An 18,598-nucleotide genomic window follows, 5' to 3' on the forward strand; every position below is an offset into this window, starting at 1 on the left:
TTCTCCTTTATGTGTTCTTCATGTCTATATTTGCACTTGGTTGGCTCCTTTCCTTATAGAAGAAGCATCTGTTCCCCATGTTCTACATTACCTAAAGTACAATGTTTTAGTATTGTCTAAGTGTCTATCCTTTTTATCTTTGAAGGAACTAAAATTATGTATCGGATTAATCAAATACAAAACTACATTTCTATATTCTCACCCTTCTTAACTATGATTATTATTCTAAGGCTTAAATTGAAATGATATTTATAAAGCTTTTCTTTAACAGTCCAAATCTGTGACACTCTAACCTTAATGCAAGACCTGATTATTAACAAAACTGAAGCATTAAAATAAATATCATTTTAACACTGATTTTCATCAGAGAATGAATTTGAAGTAGTGCTTTCTACAAGCTCATGGCATGCAGTTTTGGAATGATATCATTAAGTGTAGTCACACACTTTTTTTAGAGTGCTTTTCAAACTGCAGAGTACAACCCAACACTAGGCACAAATCAATTTAGCTGGCCAAGACTCACGATTTTTTAATAAAAATAGATCAGAGCATTGGAAAGAGTGCAAGTAAGCATTTCATGCAAATCTTGTTCCTATTTTATATTAATATTTGTATGTAGTATGTATATACGGGGTTATAGCACAAAAGAATTTCTTTAATGGATGGAAGCTTAAAAAAAGTATGAAAGCTACTGCATTACTAATCAGCTAAGAGAAAGAATTTATGTCCTTTTATGATAAAAGAATAAACATATGCTACATAGCTGGCCATCCCAGACCCTTGGCAGATCTCTCATCTGAACTTCTACAAAGCTCCCTAAGTGACTATTGTAACTCTAATGTTTGTTATAAAGTGCAAATCAGATCATATCATCCTATGTGCTGTTCCTCTGCCTGGAATGCCTTTTCTCCCTTTCTTGGCCAGATGCAGAGCCACCAAAACATCAAACAGTAGGGCATACCCAAGAAACAGTACCAAATAAATAAAAGGGAAACTACAGAGTAACAACCCTGACATAATGATTAGCTTTATTATTTGAAAATATTTTGAAATAGCTTAAGTACTTCATTTTCACAAATAACTACAAAATTCTCCTCTAGAGTAACCGGAAAAAAAAATAATGGCATCAGAATATATATAGCAGCACTATTCATAATAACCAAAACCTGGAAAAACCCCGTGTGTATCAGTAGTAAAACAGATAAAGAGATTGTAGTATATTCAGATACTAGAGCATCATTAAGCCAGAGAATGAATGAAGTACAACGACATGCAATCATTTAGGTGAATCTCACAAATATGTTGAACAAAATAACACAGATCCAATAGAATACATACTACAGGATTCTGTTTGGATAAAATCTAAATATATTATATATATAAATAATCTGTGGTGCCAGATAAAAGGATAAGGTTACCCTTTGGGGTGGGAAGTGGGAGTATGAGGATGGTATGGAGGGCTGGTAATGTTCTGCTTCTTGCTCTGAGTAATGGTTTCGAAACAGATATGTTCCGGCAATTCAACGAGTTGCATATTTTCAATTTGTGCACTTTTCACTACATATGTTATGTTTTAATAAAAACTTTACTTGGCAATAAGCACTTTGCTACTTTTATCAATTTTTCTAAATGCATTTTCTGAATAAGCAATCTATCATTCATAATTCTTATTTATTTATCTCTTTCTTGAGTCACAAGGAATTTAAGGTAGTTCAAAGGTACATGACTGATGTGGTCAATTTTAGACTAGACTGAAGAATATCTATGTCAAACCTGGAAACTCACCATGTGCAGGAACTGCCTCACTATCTCACAACTGCATGTCAAGTGCTTTGACCAGTCAAGCACCAATAAGAAGCATATAGCTTACATGAAAACATCTTTATCCATATCATTCTCAATCTTCAGAAAAAGCAGAAAGACCAAGTGGATTTTTTTTGAGCTAGAGCATGCATGCTTGTGGGAGCAGCAGGGGGAGGGACAAAGGGAAGGGGAGAGAGGGAATCCCAAGCAGATTCTATGCCCAGTGTGGAGCAAGAAGCAAGCTCAATCTCACAGCCCCGAGATCATGACCTGAGCCAAAATCAAGAGTTGGGTGCTTAACCGGCTGAGCCACCCAGTTGCCCCCCAGTTGGATTTTTTTTTAATTTTTTTAAAGATTTTATTTATTTGAGAGAGAGCGAGAGCACGAGCAGGGGAGAGGGGCAGAGGGAAAGGGAGAAGCAGACTCCCCACTGAGCCGGGAGCCCAAAGCGGAACTCAATCCCAGGACCCTGGGATCATGACCTGAGCCAAAGGCAGACGCTTAACCCACTGAGCCACCCATGCGCCCCACCTCCCCACTGGAGTTTTTAAAGTAAAATCAAATTAACAATATTATCAAGGAATTTTCAATTTCCATTGTCATCTGCCTTCAAAACAAGAAAAATCAACACTTTTTGAGGTCCATCAGCTCTCCCTTATCACTTAATAATAGGCTGCTTATGCATTTAGAAATTTCACCTCTGACCCTAGACTCAGCTCTATTGCAAGTTAACATGGTTAAGTACAGCAAAAGAATCAAGTGATACACTTATTCTTATCATCAACAGGTATAAGCAGTCTCCAAAACATTCTTCTAAGGTACTCTCTATGACCTGAAACTTAGAAATTCAGTCTTCTGGAAAAGACAGGAGAGAAAAAGTGCCCCGGAGTCTTAAGGAAAAGACTGTAACAAGCCATGTTAACAATTAGCACTTCAGTAAAAGCCTCAAAATGTGGATCCTTGGATTCATGTTTTGCACCTAAAAAGACAAATAATTCTGCCTGGGCTGCTGGAAATCTGCTCCATCAGGGGATCTTAAATAGGAGGATCTTAAGATTCCTCCAGAAGCAAATGATCTTCAGATCATTCGGATCCGAATTTCGGATTGAAACAGCTAACCAGTGATTCTTGGATCAGGCAGATGACTAATCAAAATAGATAGCTTCCATCCAAGAAAAGAAGAATGATTTTCTGATCTCTCTACTTCTCCTTTTTAAAATTATTTTGTTTACTGTTTATCTTAGTTATTATTATGCTTTGGTACTCTAATGATCAACTAAAGGTTTCTCATATGCTTTCATGTATTTTCATTCTTATCACATTTTTAATCTCCTTTAGTCTTTCACTACCACCTAAGAAAATGCAAAAATCTCCCTATAATCCCACTGACAAAATTTAATAGATGTTCTGGGAAACACTACATACAGTAAATTTCCTCCTTCTGGAGCATTTCTGTATTGGAATTTTCTTCATGTTATTAACCCTAACCTTCCGTCTTACAAAAATTCGACCTTGATCGCAAGTCATCACAGCAGTTTCAACAGAATCAACAGTACCAGGCATGGGGACTAAAATTGTAGTTATCTTTGCTTTAGTAGCAAATCTTTATCTTTGGGCATCCTGAAATTTCCATCTCATTGCAATAAATGAAAATCAAACATAAACTAACCGCAGTAGATGTACTACTGCTCAATATATAGAGTCACCTCTCTTCATGATCACATGGAAAGGCTTTTTAGACTTCCTTGCAGTTAGTTAAGAGCCTTGTGACAGGTTTGGAGAATGAGCTGTGAGCAAAAGTGACTGGTCTTAGGTAGTTAATAAGTTCTCCATTCTCCATTCACTCTCTTCCCTGACGCAGCAACCCTGATAGCTATGTGTTCCAGTTGGCTTACCAGTAAGATGGAAACAGCCTGGATCCCTGAATTTGAAGAGAAGCATTCTATAATCTTATAGCTAAGTCTCAGTGCTTTTTAGTGGGCCTGTGCCGCTGGGCTGTGACCTTCACAAGTGCTTCTGAGCCTCTTTTCCCCTTTCAGTGAGATGGGAAGTCTAGGGGGGACTGCAATTGGGTATTTCCCTTCTCTCATGTTGGCTAGGTAAAGTAGAATTTCCCTTGAGAACAAAAAGCTCTGGAAATATTTCAGAATGGTTACTTTTACCCTCCCCCTGCTGAAAGTGCAAGAAAATTTTTCACTGACCTTCACCTTGAGAATGTGGTGAGGTTTCTAGAGGTAAAACTCACAAAATTGGGGAGGTTGGGAGGTTGTTCCCCTAAGGCTGGGCTCCCAGGAATTTTTAACTCTTAAGTCAGTCCACACTCAGCCTTCAGTCAGAGTTCCATCAATTATAGTTTAAGTTTTCTTACCAGATCCTAGCTCCAAGAGTTTCTGTTCCCAGTAAGCTGTGGTTCTCTTTCTTCACCTCTCCCTCCACTTGTCAGGGCATTGATTTGCCCTGTGATTTCAATTATGTGACAAATCTTAGAGGAGTTGTTGATTTTCAGTTTGTTCTGAACAAGCCTTTTCTTGTTGCGAGGATGAGAGTAACAACTTCCAAACTCTTTACATGTCAAAGAGGAAACCAGAAAATCTCCACAATATTGTTTTTCGTTGTTCATCAGCATGTCTTTTTCCCACTTGAATGTGAAATATTTGTGAGAGCAGGAACCATAGTCCTTTTATCCCTGGATTCCTAGTACCCTGCACAGCGTTAGAATTCTTCAGGGCTCAATCATGGACCTTCTTATCTGCTCTTCTTCACACACTCTCTAAGTCATCTTATCTATTCGTCTAGCTTTAACACTAAAAGTTATAACTCTAGCCAATCCATATCTCTCCTTCAAAGTTGGCTAATTTATAACATCTGAAACATAAAAAGTTTAAAACTTATATTTTAGTTGTTAGTCCAACCTATTCATCCTTTCCTTGTCTTGATCAGAGTTAATGGCATCACCACCCAATTAGTTCTTCTAATCAGAAATCTGGCAGTCATCTTTGGCTCTTTTCTCTTCCTTACTAACTTCCTCCATATCTACTACACTAAAAAAATCCTGTCATTTCAACCTCCAAATATATCCCCAATCCACTCCTCTCCATCTTCACTCTAATCAACCTGGTCCAAGTCATCTTCATCTCTAGCAAGTCTTTCATAAAAGCCTCCTCATTGTTCTATCCACTTCTAGTCTCACTCACCCTACTCACTGAGCAGCCAGATTGATCTTTACACATAAATTTAATCATGCCAATCCCATGTTTAAAAGTGTCCAATTATCTTCTTTTTTTACTGAGACTCAGATCCTTTTATACTGAGACTCAGACTTATCATTCTTTATAAAAACACTGCCCTATCTGAGTCCTACCTCTGGAATCTCATATCCTGCCATACTCCATTTTGTCCACTATATTATAGTCACACTGGTCTTCCTTGTCTCTCAAACCCTTTTCTACTTAAAAACTTTCACAAATGATGTTCCCTATGCTTAAAAAATGCTCTTTCTCTTAGCATTTTTTCCTATTAAAAGACCTCATAATCAAAGAGGATTACTATATTAAGTGGCCATTTGATTCTCATGATTAAAATTTTAGATTTTCCCAGTTTTTCAAAAGTGTAATTTTTATTATGTCCCAACATGAATAAAATTGTTATTACATGAAAATTCAAAACAAACTAATCCAACTGACTGGTTTAATTAATCTGTATTTTAAAACTTTCTAACTTACCTTTGATATTATGCTAGATGTTGGGAATGCAAGTTAAATTAACAGTTGTATTACAAAGAATTTAACAGTTTTTTTCCTAGTATGCCCATCCTTAATTACCCAGGGACTTGTTTTACACTTTATATATAACCTATATTACATTGCCTTTAGAGAAACTTTCCCTCATTTTGATGCTGAGGCAAAAAATAGTAAAAAAAACAAAAAAGAAAGAAAGAAAAAGTAAAATTAAAATTATTTAATTTGTATATTAAGGAATTTCTGCAAAGGTTGAATGAGCTGATAATTGACACAAATAGCTCAATTGATTTTCTATGCCTTAAAACTTACAGAAAGTCAAAGTTGGACCACTGTTCTACTTATACCTACAGTTTCACATGAATTACCAATATCAAAATTAGTAAATCTTCCTGTTATATTAAAGAACTATGAAATACACAAACTCCAAAAATGCAGATTCAAGAAACCTACAATATTATAGCTTTGAATAACCACAAAATGGGATTTATATAAATTCATTAAAATGAAATTACTGTTCAGGAAATATTAGACTTTTAATATTATCTGATAGAATACTTAGTTATTCTACTAATGAAAATGTCTATATGGAGTATGAAGAAACATGAGTCCTATTTTTTATATATTAAATGAATACCTGGAATTCAATTCTTAGAAATAATTTTATAAATGAATGAACAGAAAGTAAGCAGATAGGAAGTTATCCCAATCAAATGGTAGTCAAAGAGAGAAAAAAATTAGATGACTCAGAAAGAAGTCTTAGAACATGGAAAGATGAATTAAAAGAGAAGATTCACAAGTATCCTGGTTTTTGGATCAGAAAGATAAAAGGAAAGCTTCTGGAAAATTATATACCAAAAATCTTCAGCATAACAGGAATGTAAGATGAAAAAGGTAACTATTGAGAGAATCTATTAATTCTCAATTTTTTTTAAAAGTAGGCTCCATGCCCAGTGTGGAGCCCAATGTGGGGCTTGAATTCATGACCCTGAGATCAAGACCTGAGCTGAAATCAAGAGTTGGACACTCAACTGACTGAGCCACCCAGGTGCCCCTAATTCTGAATTTTTAAAACTGCATAAATCACAGATCAACAACAAGAACGAGTTGCCCAAGATACTTTAATGGAAATAGTACCTATTAAACAAGAATTAGTTTTTAAAACATCCAAAAGTACTGGTCTTTTCTCCTATCATCTTCCTATCCAAAAACCAAAGCAAACTGAATTATATTTATTATTGAAGTAAAGCTATTTCTTTTCAAGATTGCCTTGATCTTTGTTTATGCCAATCAAATGTCACTTTATTTCAATAATTAGACATCCCTTTTTAAAGTTATTATCTATTTTATTTAACGCACATTGTAATCTACTAAATAACATAACTTAATCTTGATTACTTTCTGAAACTTACAAATAAGACACATAACTGAAGTCATTTAATACTGAGGCAAATTTGCACTTAATTATATTTTGATAGTAATTTTACTATTTTATGACGTTTCAGTGCCTAAGAGAAAATCAGCAACATAATGACATGGTATGCCATTTTAACACAAATTTTTATTAGAAAAGAGCTTATTAAATTCATTTCTATTCCTTGTAGCACAGTATTCTTATACTATGAAAGGATAAAACATGTAAAATCAGTTGTGAAGAAAGGTTTGCTGAGTTCCTCCTACAGATCAGGCATTCTGCTAGATGCCAAAGATAAAACAGTAGATAGGACAAAACAGGTCTTGACTTCACCTAGATTAAATACAGCAACAGTTCCCATTTTAGAGCTACATATACAGTAGACCCCCCACCCCCCAAGCCTCACCCTCAGGTTCACTTTCTGTGCTTCCAGTGACCCGTGATCCACTGGGGTCTGGAAGAAGAGGATCCTCCTGCCATATCCTCAGAAGATCAATCGTAGCGTAACACTATGTCGCAGGACCTATCTCATTCCCCTCACTTTATCTCATCATGTAGGCACTTAATCATCTCACATCATCACAAGAAGAAGAGTGAATATTGTACGAGATATCTTGAGAGAGAGAATCCACCTTTACATAACTTTTATTACAGCATATTATAATTGTTCTATTTTATTATTAGTTATTGTTGTTTATCTCTTACTGTACCTAATGTATAAATTAAACTTTATCATAGTTATGTATGTATAGGGGAAAAAAAACAGTAAATATGGCGATTATGTGCCGGCCGCTGTTTCAGGCATCCAGTGGGGGTCTTGGAACATATATGCAGATGGGGGTGAAGGGGACTACTCTAAACTATTAGAAGTAGTATACCAGAACATAATTTTAGGTCGGTTGAAACTAAAACACTGACAAAATTTAAAATAAAATGCATACAAGGTAGTTTAAAATGAATGAGCAGATTACCCTCAGCCATAACAAGACGTTTATCCTCTAGTTTGCATTAAAGGCAAACATGAAAGTTTCTCTGAATATTTCAACTTAGGACTCCTATAGTAGTCATTCTCATCCTCTCCTAGAATTCATGTCACTTCTCAATCTGAGCATCCCTACAACCAAACGATCTTTTCCAAAGCCAGAGCTCCCACTTTAAAAAAGCATAGAGGCTGAGTGGTAAGAGTGCGTTGGAGTAAGACGACAGTTATCATGGAGAGATTAGAATTTAAATATATACAATCTTTCTCACATTCTCAAAGTTACTTCCACTTCAAAATATAAATAATATTACTTGCACAGAGTTAAAAAAAAGATGTGTGAACAATTTTTTAAAGAATGTTTTCTATTCTACGAAAAACTAAAATAAATGGAATTGACTTTTTTTAATGTTTCAGGTCAATGTGAGAATAAATTGCTGCATTTCCCAAATTATGTTGATAACTTAATGAAATGTTCAATGAAAACAGGACTCAGTGGTCAAATATGTTTAGTAAACACTCAATGTTCTAACCCCTTTGGAGCATTTTTAGACACTCAGAAGTATTACAATAAAGAAAATTTCTTGACCTTTTTTTTTTTTTTTTAAAGATTTTATTTATTTATTTGACAGAGAGAGAGGCAGCGAGAGAGGGAACACAAGCAAGGGGAGTGGGAGAGGGAGAAGCAGGCTTCCCGCGGAGCAGGGAGCCCGATGCGGGGCTCGATCCCAGGACCCTGGGATCATGACCTGAGCCGAAGGCAGACGCTTAACGACTGAGCCACCCAGGTGCCCCGATTTCTTGACCTTTTTTTAAAAGAACCTTTCCAAAACTATTTGACCAAAGACTGAATTGGGGGGTTAATATTTCTTAATGTCCTCTGAATTATTTTTGAAAGAAACACACTTTAGAATATATTGCATAATTGGAGAAAGGGGAGAATTACCTCTCTTCGTTTTTACTACCTTATAAATTATCCTGTCTTCTTTTTAGATTTCCATGATAATTAAAGATGAAAGTATCAAACTCATAACCTAACAACTTTTGTTTCTGAGGAATAATATTCCAAGGGCAGCATTTTAATACATACTCTTCAGTATGTTATGCTATCAGAGATAATATTTAGTCTGTACACATCAGCTTACTTACGTCTGGGGCTCCTTTTCATTTTGTTGTTTTTGCTGGGGCTGAAGAACGTTATTTACCAGTTCAGTGATCCCACTAAAGGGAAACCACCTGTTTAAATAAGCAAATAATGTGACTGAATAACCAAATGAATAACAACGTAGGTCAAATGTTTTCTTATCCATAATAATAAAAATACACAGGCACAAAAGCTACAGCCAATGGAAATGTGAGCTCCCATTATCATCAGGCAGTCAGAAAGTACGGAAATTAAGTTTGAACACTTAACCAGTCCACAAGCAGGCAGCAAAAAACTACATCCAGTCAGTGTGTGGATGAAGTAAGAAGCTGCAGGCAGCTCTCTTACAAGCCAGAGAGTCAGAAAGCAGAAGACACACTAGCTGCAGCCTATCCAGTATTAGTGTAAGCTAATACCATCCAAGGTGCAGAAAGCAGAATACGGCAAAGGTACAGAAATCAAGCCTACTGCACTCTTAATACATTTACTTACTGTGTCGGCTGTGGTTTGTGTTCTTCTTTGACCCTAAAAAGATAAGTTTGCACAACTGAGTGCACTGTACTGAGAAAAAATGTCTATCTACAATTTGTGGTCATATAAAAATAAAAAATGAGGTTTGTTACATTGAAAAGGTTAGTGCTTTGCTACTTGGAATTAGACATTTAAACTAAGCTAACACAAAAAAAGAGAAGTTGAATCACTTGTTCTGAATAAAGGACTGATATTAAAACTCTACTACTGTTTTAATGATTCCATGATTTAGTCCTCAAGTTCTCTGCATATTTTTATTAATACTGATACTGAAGCTTTTAAAATACTTATTTTAAAGTACCATATTAAACACAGCTACATTTGTTTTACTGAAGATAAATCGATTTCCTCTTTATTTTTTAAAATTCTTCCTTAATATAAATTGAAGGCCTAAATATTTTAAATAAAATGTATAGTTTTATAAATGTATTTTAAAAGCCTTATAAATGAGTTTATTTATTGCTTAAAAGAGCAGATAAAAGAATTGGGGGTTATGTATTCAATCTACCTAAAAATAACTACTAAAATAACTATGTATATTAAATTTTAAATATTTATAAGCTAAAGTAAATTATTCATATAAGATAACAGACTAAAAATGCATTTAAACTATAATCAACTCAGTGCTTCACTGAAATAGCACTGGATATTTACAAGGCAGAGAAAGATCATACCCAAGGGTACTGGATTCCTCTGAAATTTGGCTTCCCACACTTTACCTAGGACCAGTCCTGAGAGGTAAACTTATGATTCAATGATCAGTTCATCAGCTTTTACTTTCCCAAAGAAAGGCTAAGGATTGGTAACTAAAATTCACCACCAAAATCTAGGACTTCCATAAGGAAATTATATTAACACTGTGCATTAAATACTTTTTAGATCAAATTGATTTTTTTTTCCAGTGTGCTCCTATTTATAATGATAAAAGCAATAAATGAAAAGGTATACCCTTATACATTTTTGTGTCCCAATAGATAAATATAATTGGTAATTATGTATCTCTATATTAAACCAAAAAGGAATATCTTGTGTTCTCTGCATAAACTTCAAAAAAGTGGAACAGTTTTATCCTAGAGTTAAAGCCACATCATTTAATATTTAAATATAGTCACATAATGGATTAATAAAGACTGTATTTAGCACCAAATATCCTATCACCAAACAAACACAAAAAACTTAGAGTGACACTGGCGTCTATCCTGAAAACATATTGTATTTCCTACAGAATAAGATAAAAATCTCTTAACATTTCAAAACAAAATAGGTCCCAAACAGATAATGACAAAGAAAGATTACCATATCAGCTCATCAAAATGGAGAACAATGCAAGATTACCCTTCACCAAATGATATGTATGTTAAAAACAATAAATATTTAAATAAATAAATAAATAAATATTGAAATAAATATGTAAATGAGGAAACAATATTGTTAAAGAATTCTTGGGTGATCTCTGCAAGGAATCATGTTGCTATTTTAATTAGTGACAAAGTTTTCATCATAAACAAATTGATATTAATCTACCAATCAGTTCCTAATTTCAAAATCTTTACTTGAAAAATTAACAGACATAAAAATGTTAATTACCAATTCAGGAAGTATTTCTGGGCATTGTAAAATATATGTGAAATATACAAACATTTACATCAGCTTCCCAAATAAAATATGTATCATCGCTTCTCGGCCTTTTGGCTAAGATCAAGTGAAATAAAATATGTATCATAATAAAGCAGTTAAAATATTTATCCTGTCAGGTGGCCAACAAACACATGAAAAGATGTTCATCATCACTTACTCTCAGGATAATGCAAATCAAACTACAATGAGTTATCCCCTCACACCTGTCAGAATGGCTATAATCAACAACACAAGAAACAACAGGTGCTGGTGAGGATGTGGAGAAAAAGGAGCACTTGTGCACTGTTGGGAATGTAAACTGGTGCAGCCACTCTGGACAACAGTATGGAAGTTCCTCAAAAAATTAAAAAAGAGAACTACCCTATGATCCAGCGGTCACACTACTGGGTATTTACCCAAAGAATATAAAAAACACTAAACTCGAAGGGACACATGCACCCTGATGTTTATAGCAGCATTGTCTACAACAGCCAAATTATGGAAGCAGCCCAAGTGTCCATCAATAGATGAATGGATAAAGAATATGTGGTATATATACAATGGAATATTATTCAGCCATAAAAAAGAATGAAATCTTGCCATTTGCAATGACATGAATGGAGCTAGAGAGTATAATGCTAAACAAAAGTCAATCAGAAAAAGACAAAAACCATATGATTTCACTCATATGTGGAATTTAAGAAACAAAACAAACGAGCAAAAGAGAAAGAGAGAGAGAGAGAAACCAAGAAACAAGCTCTTAACTATAGACAACAAACTGATGGTTACCAGAGGGGAGGTTGATGGGGGAATAGGTTAAATGGGTGATGGGGATTAAGGAGTACACTTGTTGTGATGAGCACCGGGTGATGTATGGAATTGTTGAATCACTGTATTTTACACCTAAAACTAACAAAACACTATATTAAAAAAATTTACCCTGTCTTTAAATACAATCAAGAGTATAAAATTATTCTCCTTTTTTCCTAATATTTTAAATAAAATCAAACCTCAAAATGTCTGGACATAATTAAAATTCATGATGAGATCATTTAAGAACTGGTAATATGAAAAAGTAATCATATCATATATTTCTTTTACAATACACTAACATTATTAACAATGAACACCTACATTCCTGCATTCCAAAAAGTGTATGAGGGGCTTCCAGTTTCCAGTCTGATACATAAAAAACTTAGAAATCATCACTTCCATCCTTACAACAAGCAGAAAGGTGAACGAACTGAAAATCAACAACTCTTCTTAGAGCCATCAAAGAATTTAGGTTACCAGATAAACTGTTGCCCTGAAAATGAAAGAAACAGACAAATAGATACAGACTATCACATTTTACCAAAAGTAGGAGCCAAGGGGCAGAAGCCCACACCTGAAGCTACTATCTGTAGAAATACTTTTAACTATAACTGACCAATAACTAGAGACTCAGTGTGGACTGGGTTGAGAGTTTAAAATTCCAAGGGGTCCCAGTCTTAGTTTTGCCACCACATTTCCATAAATTTTATCTCCAGGAGCCCTTCCAGTTGCTCACTGTGAAAATCAAAGAAAAATCTCCTCCTACATCCAGCAGGAGAAGGGGAAAGTAACCATTATGAAATATTCCCAGAGCTCTCTACTCTCCTTACCAATCCTAAACTCAAGGGAAAATATTTTACCAAAGCCTAAATAATTGGGGTTCTACCAAAACCAAACAAGCCTGAAGAAGTTAATTACCTCTTCTAGCCTTTGATGTGGGAGAAAACACACACACACACACACACACACACACACACACACACACAAAAACTATACCCCCTCTAGCCTTCAACATGGGGAAAGAGAAATACCTAACTCAGGCTCACCAAAAGACAGACTACAGAATGCTTCTCATATATCAACACCTTACCACCAAATCAATAGAGTTCCTGAAAAATGACGACATTAAACTAAAAGAACTACAAGCTTTAGACACTATTTAGTTGAAAGTCTCTAGGGAAACACAAGGGAAAGGAAGGAAGGAAAAGAAAGGAAAATACAAATAAAGACAATAGAGAAGATTCTGGGAGGATGATGGAGTAGGAAGCAATAGAAATCTGTCTCCCCACCTAGACAACAATGGCAAAATCTGTCCGATGTAACTATTTTGGAAATTTGGAGTCTAATGAAGGCTTTCAACTTCGGGAGAAGACTTAAACAATACACTGCAGTTAATTTTGGTCAACTTGGGCTCTTAGCATAATATCAGCTACCCATTCCCACATGCCAGACCCATAGCACACTGCTGTGTACCTGCTCCTGGAGCAACCTGCACACAGCTTGCAGGGATCTGGATAGGTAAAAAGGACTCTGTCCTCCAAATATCAGTGATTTGTGCTTCAGATCATGGGCTATTGCTTCTTATCTCAGAGGTGCAGACAAAAAACTGGGTGGCTATTGTTGTTGGAACTCCTCACACTGTTGAAGCCCTCCCCCTTCTGGCTAAGGTGATTTCCAGGATATTTAAATGGCCAGCACATCCCACCCCCCCACCCTGCTCTGTTTTTCAATTTTTCTCCCTTTGGGAGCCAGACATTAAAGACTGAAACATTCAAAAGCAACTGCATGTATGAGAGAAAGTCAAGTCACCATACATGCCCAGAGAAAGGCCCAGGCATAGCAAAGACCTGAAAAGACCTTAAATTTATACCACAGGATAATCCTCAGCACAGAGACAGCCTACAATTAAATACACACACACACACACACACACACACACACACACACACACAAAATAAACAAAAATAATAACAGAAAACAAGAAAACCCAGTGAAGGGAAAAAACCTGATTTCCAGAGTTACCACATTAGATTCAAATGTCCAATTATCAATTAAAAAAAAAATCCTAACACATACAGACAAACAGGAAAGTATTACCCATTCAAAGGAAAAAAGGATGAATAGAAACTGTCCTTGAAAAAGACCTGACAGCAGATCAAAAAAAACAAAGACTTTAAAACAACCATCTTAAAGAAGCTCAAAGAATTAAAGGAAGATATGGGAAAAGTCAAGAAAATGTGTGAACAAAGTGGGAATATCAATAAAGAGATAGAAAACCTAAAAAAAATGAAGAAGGGTTTCTGGAGATGAAAGTACAATAACATAAAAAATTCACTAGAGGGATTCAAACTACAGACCAATACCCAAATACTACCCAAAGCAATGTACAGATTCAATGCAATCCCTATCAAAATCCCAATGTTTTTGGAGAAATACAAAAACCCATCCTAAATTCATACGGAATCAGAAGGCACCCTAAATAGCCAAAATAATCTTGGAAAAAAAAAAAAAGAACAAAGCTGGATGACTCACATATACTGATTTCAAAACTTACTACACAGCTATAGATAATCTGTGGTTCTGGCATAAAGGCAGACATAGCCCAGTGAAATAGTATAGAGAGCCCAGAAATAAACCCTCATATATATAGCCAAATGGTTTTTGACAAGGGTGCCAAGACTATTCCATGGGGAAAGGACAGTCTTTTCAACAAATGGGACTGGGAAAACTGGATATCCACATAAAAAGAATGAAGTTGGTCCCTTACCTAACTTATACAAGAATTAAATCAAAATCAAAGACCTAAATGTAAGATCTAAAACTATAAAATTCTTAGATGATAACATAAGAGCAAAAGCTGTACAACATTGGATTTGTCAAGGATTTATTGGATATGACACCAAAAGTACAGGCAACAAAAGAAAAAGCAGACAAATTGAACTTCACAAAAATTTTTAAATTTTGTGCATCAACAGAGTAAAAATGCAACCCACACAACAGAAGAAAATGTTTGAAAATTATATCTAATCATAAGTGACTATTATCCAGAATATATAGAGAACTCCTAAAACTTAACATACACCAAAAAAGGAACCTAGTCCAAAAATAGACAAAGGACTTGAATAGACGTTTCTCCCAAGAAGATATACAAATGGCCAAAAAGCACATGAAAAGGTGCTCAATCTCACTGATCATTAGAAAAATGCAAATTTGAACTATTACGAGATATCATCTCACACCCATTAGGATATCTACTATCAAAAAAACAAGATAACAGTGTTGGTAAGAATATGGAGAAATTGGAACCCTTGTGCATTGTTGGTGGGAATGCAAAATAGTATAGTCACTGTGGAAAACAGTATGGTGTTTCCTTAAAAAATTAAAAATATTTTATGATCCAGAAATTCCACTTCTGGGTATATACTAGAAAGAACTGATAGCAGACACTGATAGATTAAAAGCAAAGGAATGAAGAAAGATATACCATACTAACATTAATAAAAAGAAAGCTGAAGTATCTAGTTAATTTCAGACAAAGTCAACTTCAGAGCAAGGGAATTATCAAGGATAAAGAGGGGCATTCCATAATGACAAAGGGGTGAATTCTCCAAGAAAACAGAATAATCCTTAATGTGTTTGTGCCTAACAACAGAGTGTCAAAATATGAGAGAAAAAAATTGATAGACCTGCCACAAAAAAAAGACAAATCCACTGTTAGAGTTATAACACTTCACACTTCGATTGAATAATTGACAGATCCAGCAGGCAGAAAATCAGTAAGGACATAGCTGAATGAACAGCATCATCAATAAAATGTATCTAATTGACATTCTCTAATACATCATCCAATAATACCAGAATACACATTACTCTCAAGTTCAAATGGAACATTTACCAAGCTAGACCACATTCTGGTCCCTAACACACTCTTTAACAAATTTAAAAGAATACAAATCATACAAAGTTCCTCTGAGTTCACAAAGAAATTAAACTAGAAACAAATAACAAAACTGTGGTGGAAAATCCAAAAATACCTGGAGATTGAAAAATATACTTCTAAATAACACCTGGACCAAAAAAGAAGTCTCGAGAAAATTCTGAAGTATTTTGAACTAAATGAAAATGAAAAACAATCTACCAAAATTTGTGAGATGCTGCTAAATCAATACTTAGACAAAACTTTCAACACTGGATGCAAAAAAAAAGGTCTAAAATCCATAAACTAAGATTCCATCTTAGGAAACTAGAAAAGAAGAGTGAATTAAATCTAAAGTAAAACAAAGAAAAGAAATAATAAAAATAAGAGCATAAATCAATGAAATTTAAAATAGAAAATCAATAGTCAAAATCAACAAAACCAAAAGCTGCTTTTTTATAAAAACCAATAAAATGATAAACCTAGCTACAGCCTAGGCTAGTCAAGAAAAAGAGAAGACACAAATTACTAATATCAGAAATGAAAGACGGTCCATCACTACTGATCCCATGACATTAAAAAAGATAATAAATATTAAGAATAACTCTATGCTCAGAAATTTAATAACTTTAATAAAATGAACCACTTCCTTGAAAGATACTCTCTATGACAGCTCATACAAGGAGAAATAGATAATCTGAATAGGTCTAACATCTATTAAAGTAATTGAATCAATAGTTAACAACCTTGCAAAAGAGAAATCACCAAGGTCCAAATGGTTCCATTTGTGAACTCTACCAAACATTTAAATAGGAAATTATACCAATCCTCTACAATCTCTTTCAGAAAAGGAAGCTAAGAGAACACTTTCTCAGTCTCTTAGAACAGCATCACCATAATACAAAAACCAAAGACATTAAAAGAAATGAAAATTTATAATATCTTTCATGACCACAAATGCAAATATATTCAACAACGTATTAGTAGATTGAATCCAACATTGTATAAAACAATTGTACCCCATGACCAGGTTGGGTTTATCCCAGATATGCTGGTTCAATACTCAAAAATCAGTTAGTGTAATCTATCACATCAACAAGTCAAAGAAGAAAAATCATCTATCATATTTGACAAAATCCAACAACCATTCATAAAAAAACTCTCAACACACTATGAATTGAGAATATTTCCTCAATTTGATAAACAAAAAAAGCTACAGATATCATCACACTTAATGATGAAAAACTAAAAGTCTTCCCCTTAAGATCAAGGAGGAATCCACTACATAGAGATCAAACAAAAGAATTTTGGCAATGTTGGAACTGTTCTAAATGATATTGTGTTGCTGTATACATGACCATATATATTTGTAAAAACCCACAGAACTATACATCACAAAGAGTAAATCTTAATGTATATAAATTTTTAAATAATCAACCACAAGGGCAGGCGCATCCTAGGATGAAATGCAGAATATGATAAATGAATCCAACTCTGTTTGGAAAATGGATAATAAACCTCAATGATTCAGAAAAAGTTGCTGCTCTAAGCAACAATGGGAAAGGATATTTTAAGTAGATATTTCCAATAATAAAGACAAAAAAGAACTATACTTAAACACTGTACACTAATTGGTAAATTTGTTTGCACACTGCACAGGTTAGCAATTCTGAAACTATCGTGCATGCAGACAGGAGGTGAACAATAACTAAATAGATTGTAGATAATGAGAGCCAGGTTTCTCACTGTCAGAAAAAGAAGTTACAAATAAACAGAGGGGAGGCTAAAATGAATGAACCCTGCCTACAGTGCTGGATTTAGAGTCAAAGATATTAGTCTGAAGTTATGCATATTTACATATTATAGATAGAGATGATAATGATGAGAGAGAAAGAAAGCCTATAGAATATCATTAATAAATTAGAGCTATTGCGCTCAAACAATTAGATTAATCAAAAGTGGAGCTATAAATACAAGCATTTAGTTTCATTGTCTCCCCAAAACTCCCTCAATGACAGGGTTTCTTTGTTTGTTTGTTAAAATGGGTTAGGGCTCAAGGCTAGTAAAATTTATAGAATTGCAAGCAGACAGACAAGTGGTAACTGACTTCAATCAGCAGTCCTGAAAAGCTGAATCCTAATGCAATGAAGAAAAGAGGCAAATTAACATCATAGAATCCCAGAAGGCTCAAGAATTGGCAGGACCAGGTATCTCTAGAAATAGAGAGTAAAAGTGAGACTGAAAATAGATTGAAAGTGTCTTCACGAACAAGTGACAGTGTCTTCACGAACAATAGGACCCGGATTCCCTCACTCACTCCATGCCTTTCCCCAGCCTCCTCAGAAGCTTAACAAGCATCTTCTCTGGAGAAGATAAAACAGAATGATTAAACTAGGGGAGACCAGGCAGATACACAACAGGGGCAATACACTGAACACAGACAAATTATATGAAATCTTACATAATGAATGTTAAGACCCTAGCTTTTTCCCCAACATGGTCCCCAGCGCACTAGAAGCCAGGCATATGCCCTCTAGCATAAAGTCTGGAAGATTCTGCTCTGGGAAATCTAACTCAAGAGAAAAGGACTGTGTTCCCCAACAGTCCAGCCCATCTATATTACAGACTATGTTATTACTGTTA

General features: G+C 34.8%; 1 protein-coding gene across 33 annotated transcripts in view; it reads right to left on the bottom strand.

Annotated features, from left to right (window-relative positions):
• Nucleotides 1-18,598, bottom strand: part of RIMS2 (regulating synaptic membrane exocytosis 2) — a 583,728-nt gene that overhangs the window by 489,835 nt on the left and 75,295 nt on the right. For 18 of the 33 annotated variants that reach the window (XM_078072141.1, XM_078072147.1, XM_078072143.1 and 15 more), the window contains exons 2-3: nt 9,571-9,603; nt 9,084-9,170 (exon numbers count right to left, since the gene is read on the bottom strand). The exons of the other annotated variants lie outside the window; for them this stretch is intronic. In XM_078072141.1, coding sequence (XP_077928267.1) covers nt 9,084-9,170; nt 9,571-9,603 — 120 coding nt within the window. The remainder of the gene's footprint in view (nt 1-9,083; nt 9,171-9,570; nt 9,604-18,598) is intronic. 33 annotated transcript variants of the gene reach the window in all.

Source organism: Halichoerus grypus, chromosome 5 (genome assembly GCF_964656455.1).
Source record: "Halichoerus grypus chromosome 5, mHalGry1.hap1.1, whole genome shotgun sequence".
NCBI classification, from domain to species: Eukaryota; Metazoa; Chordata; class Mammalia; order Carnivora; family Phocidae; genus Halichoerus; species Halichoerus grypus.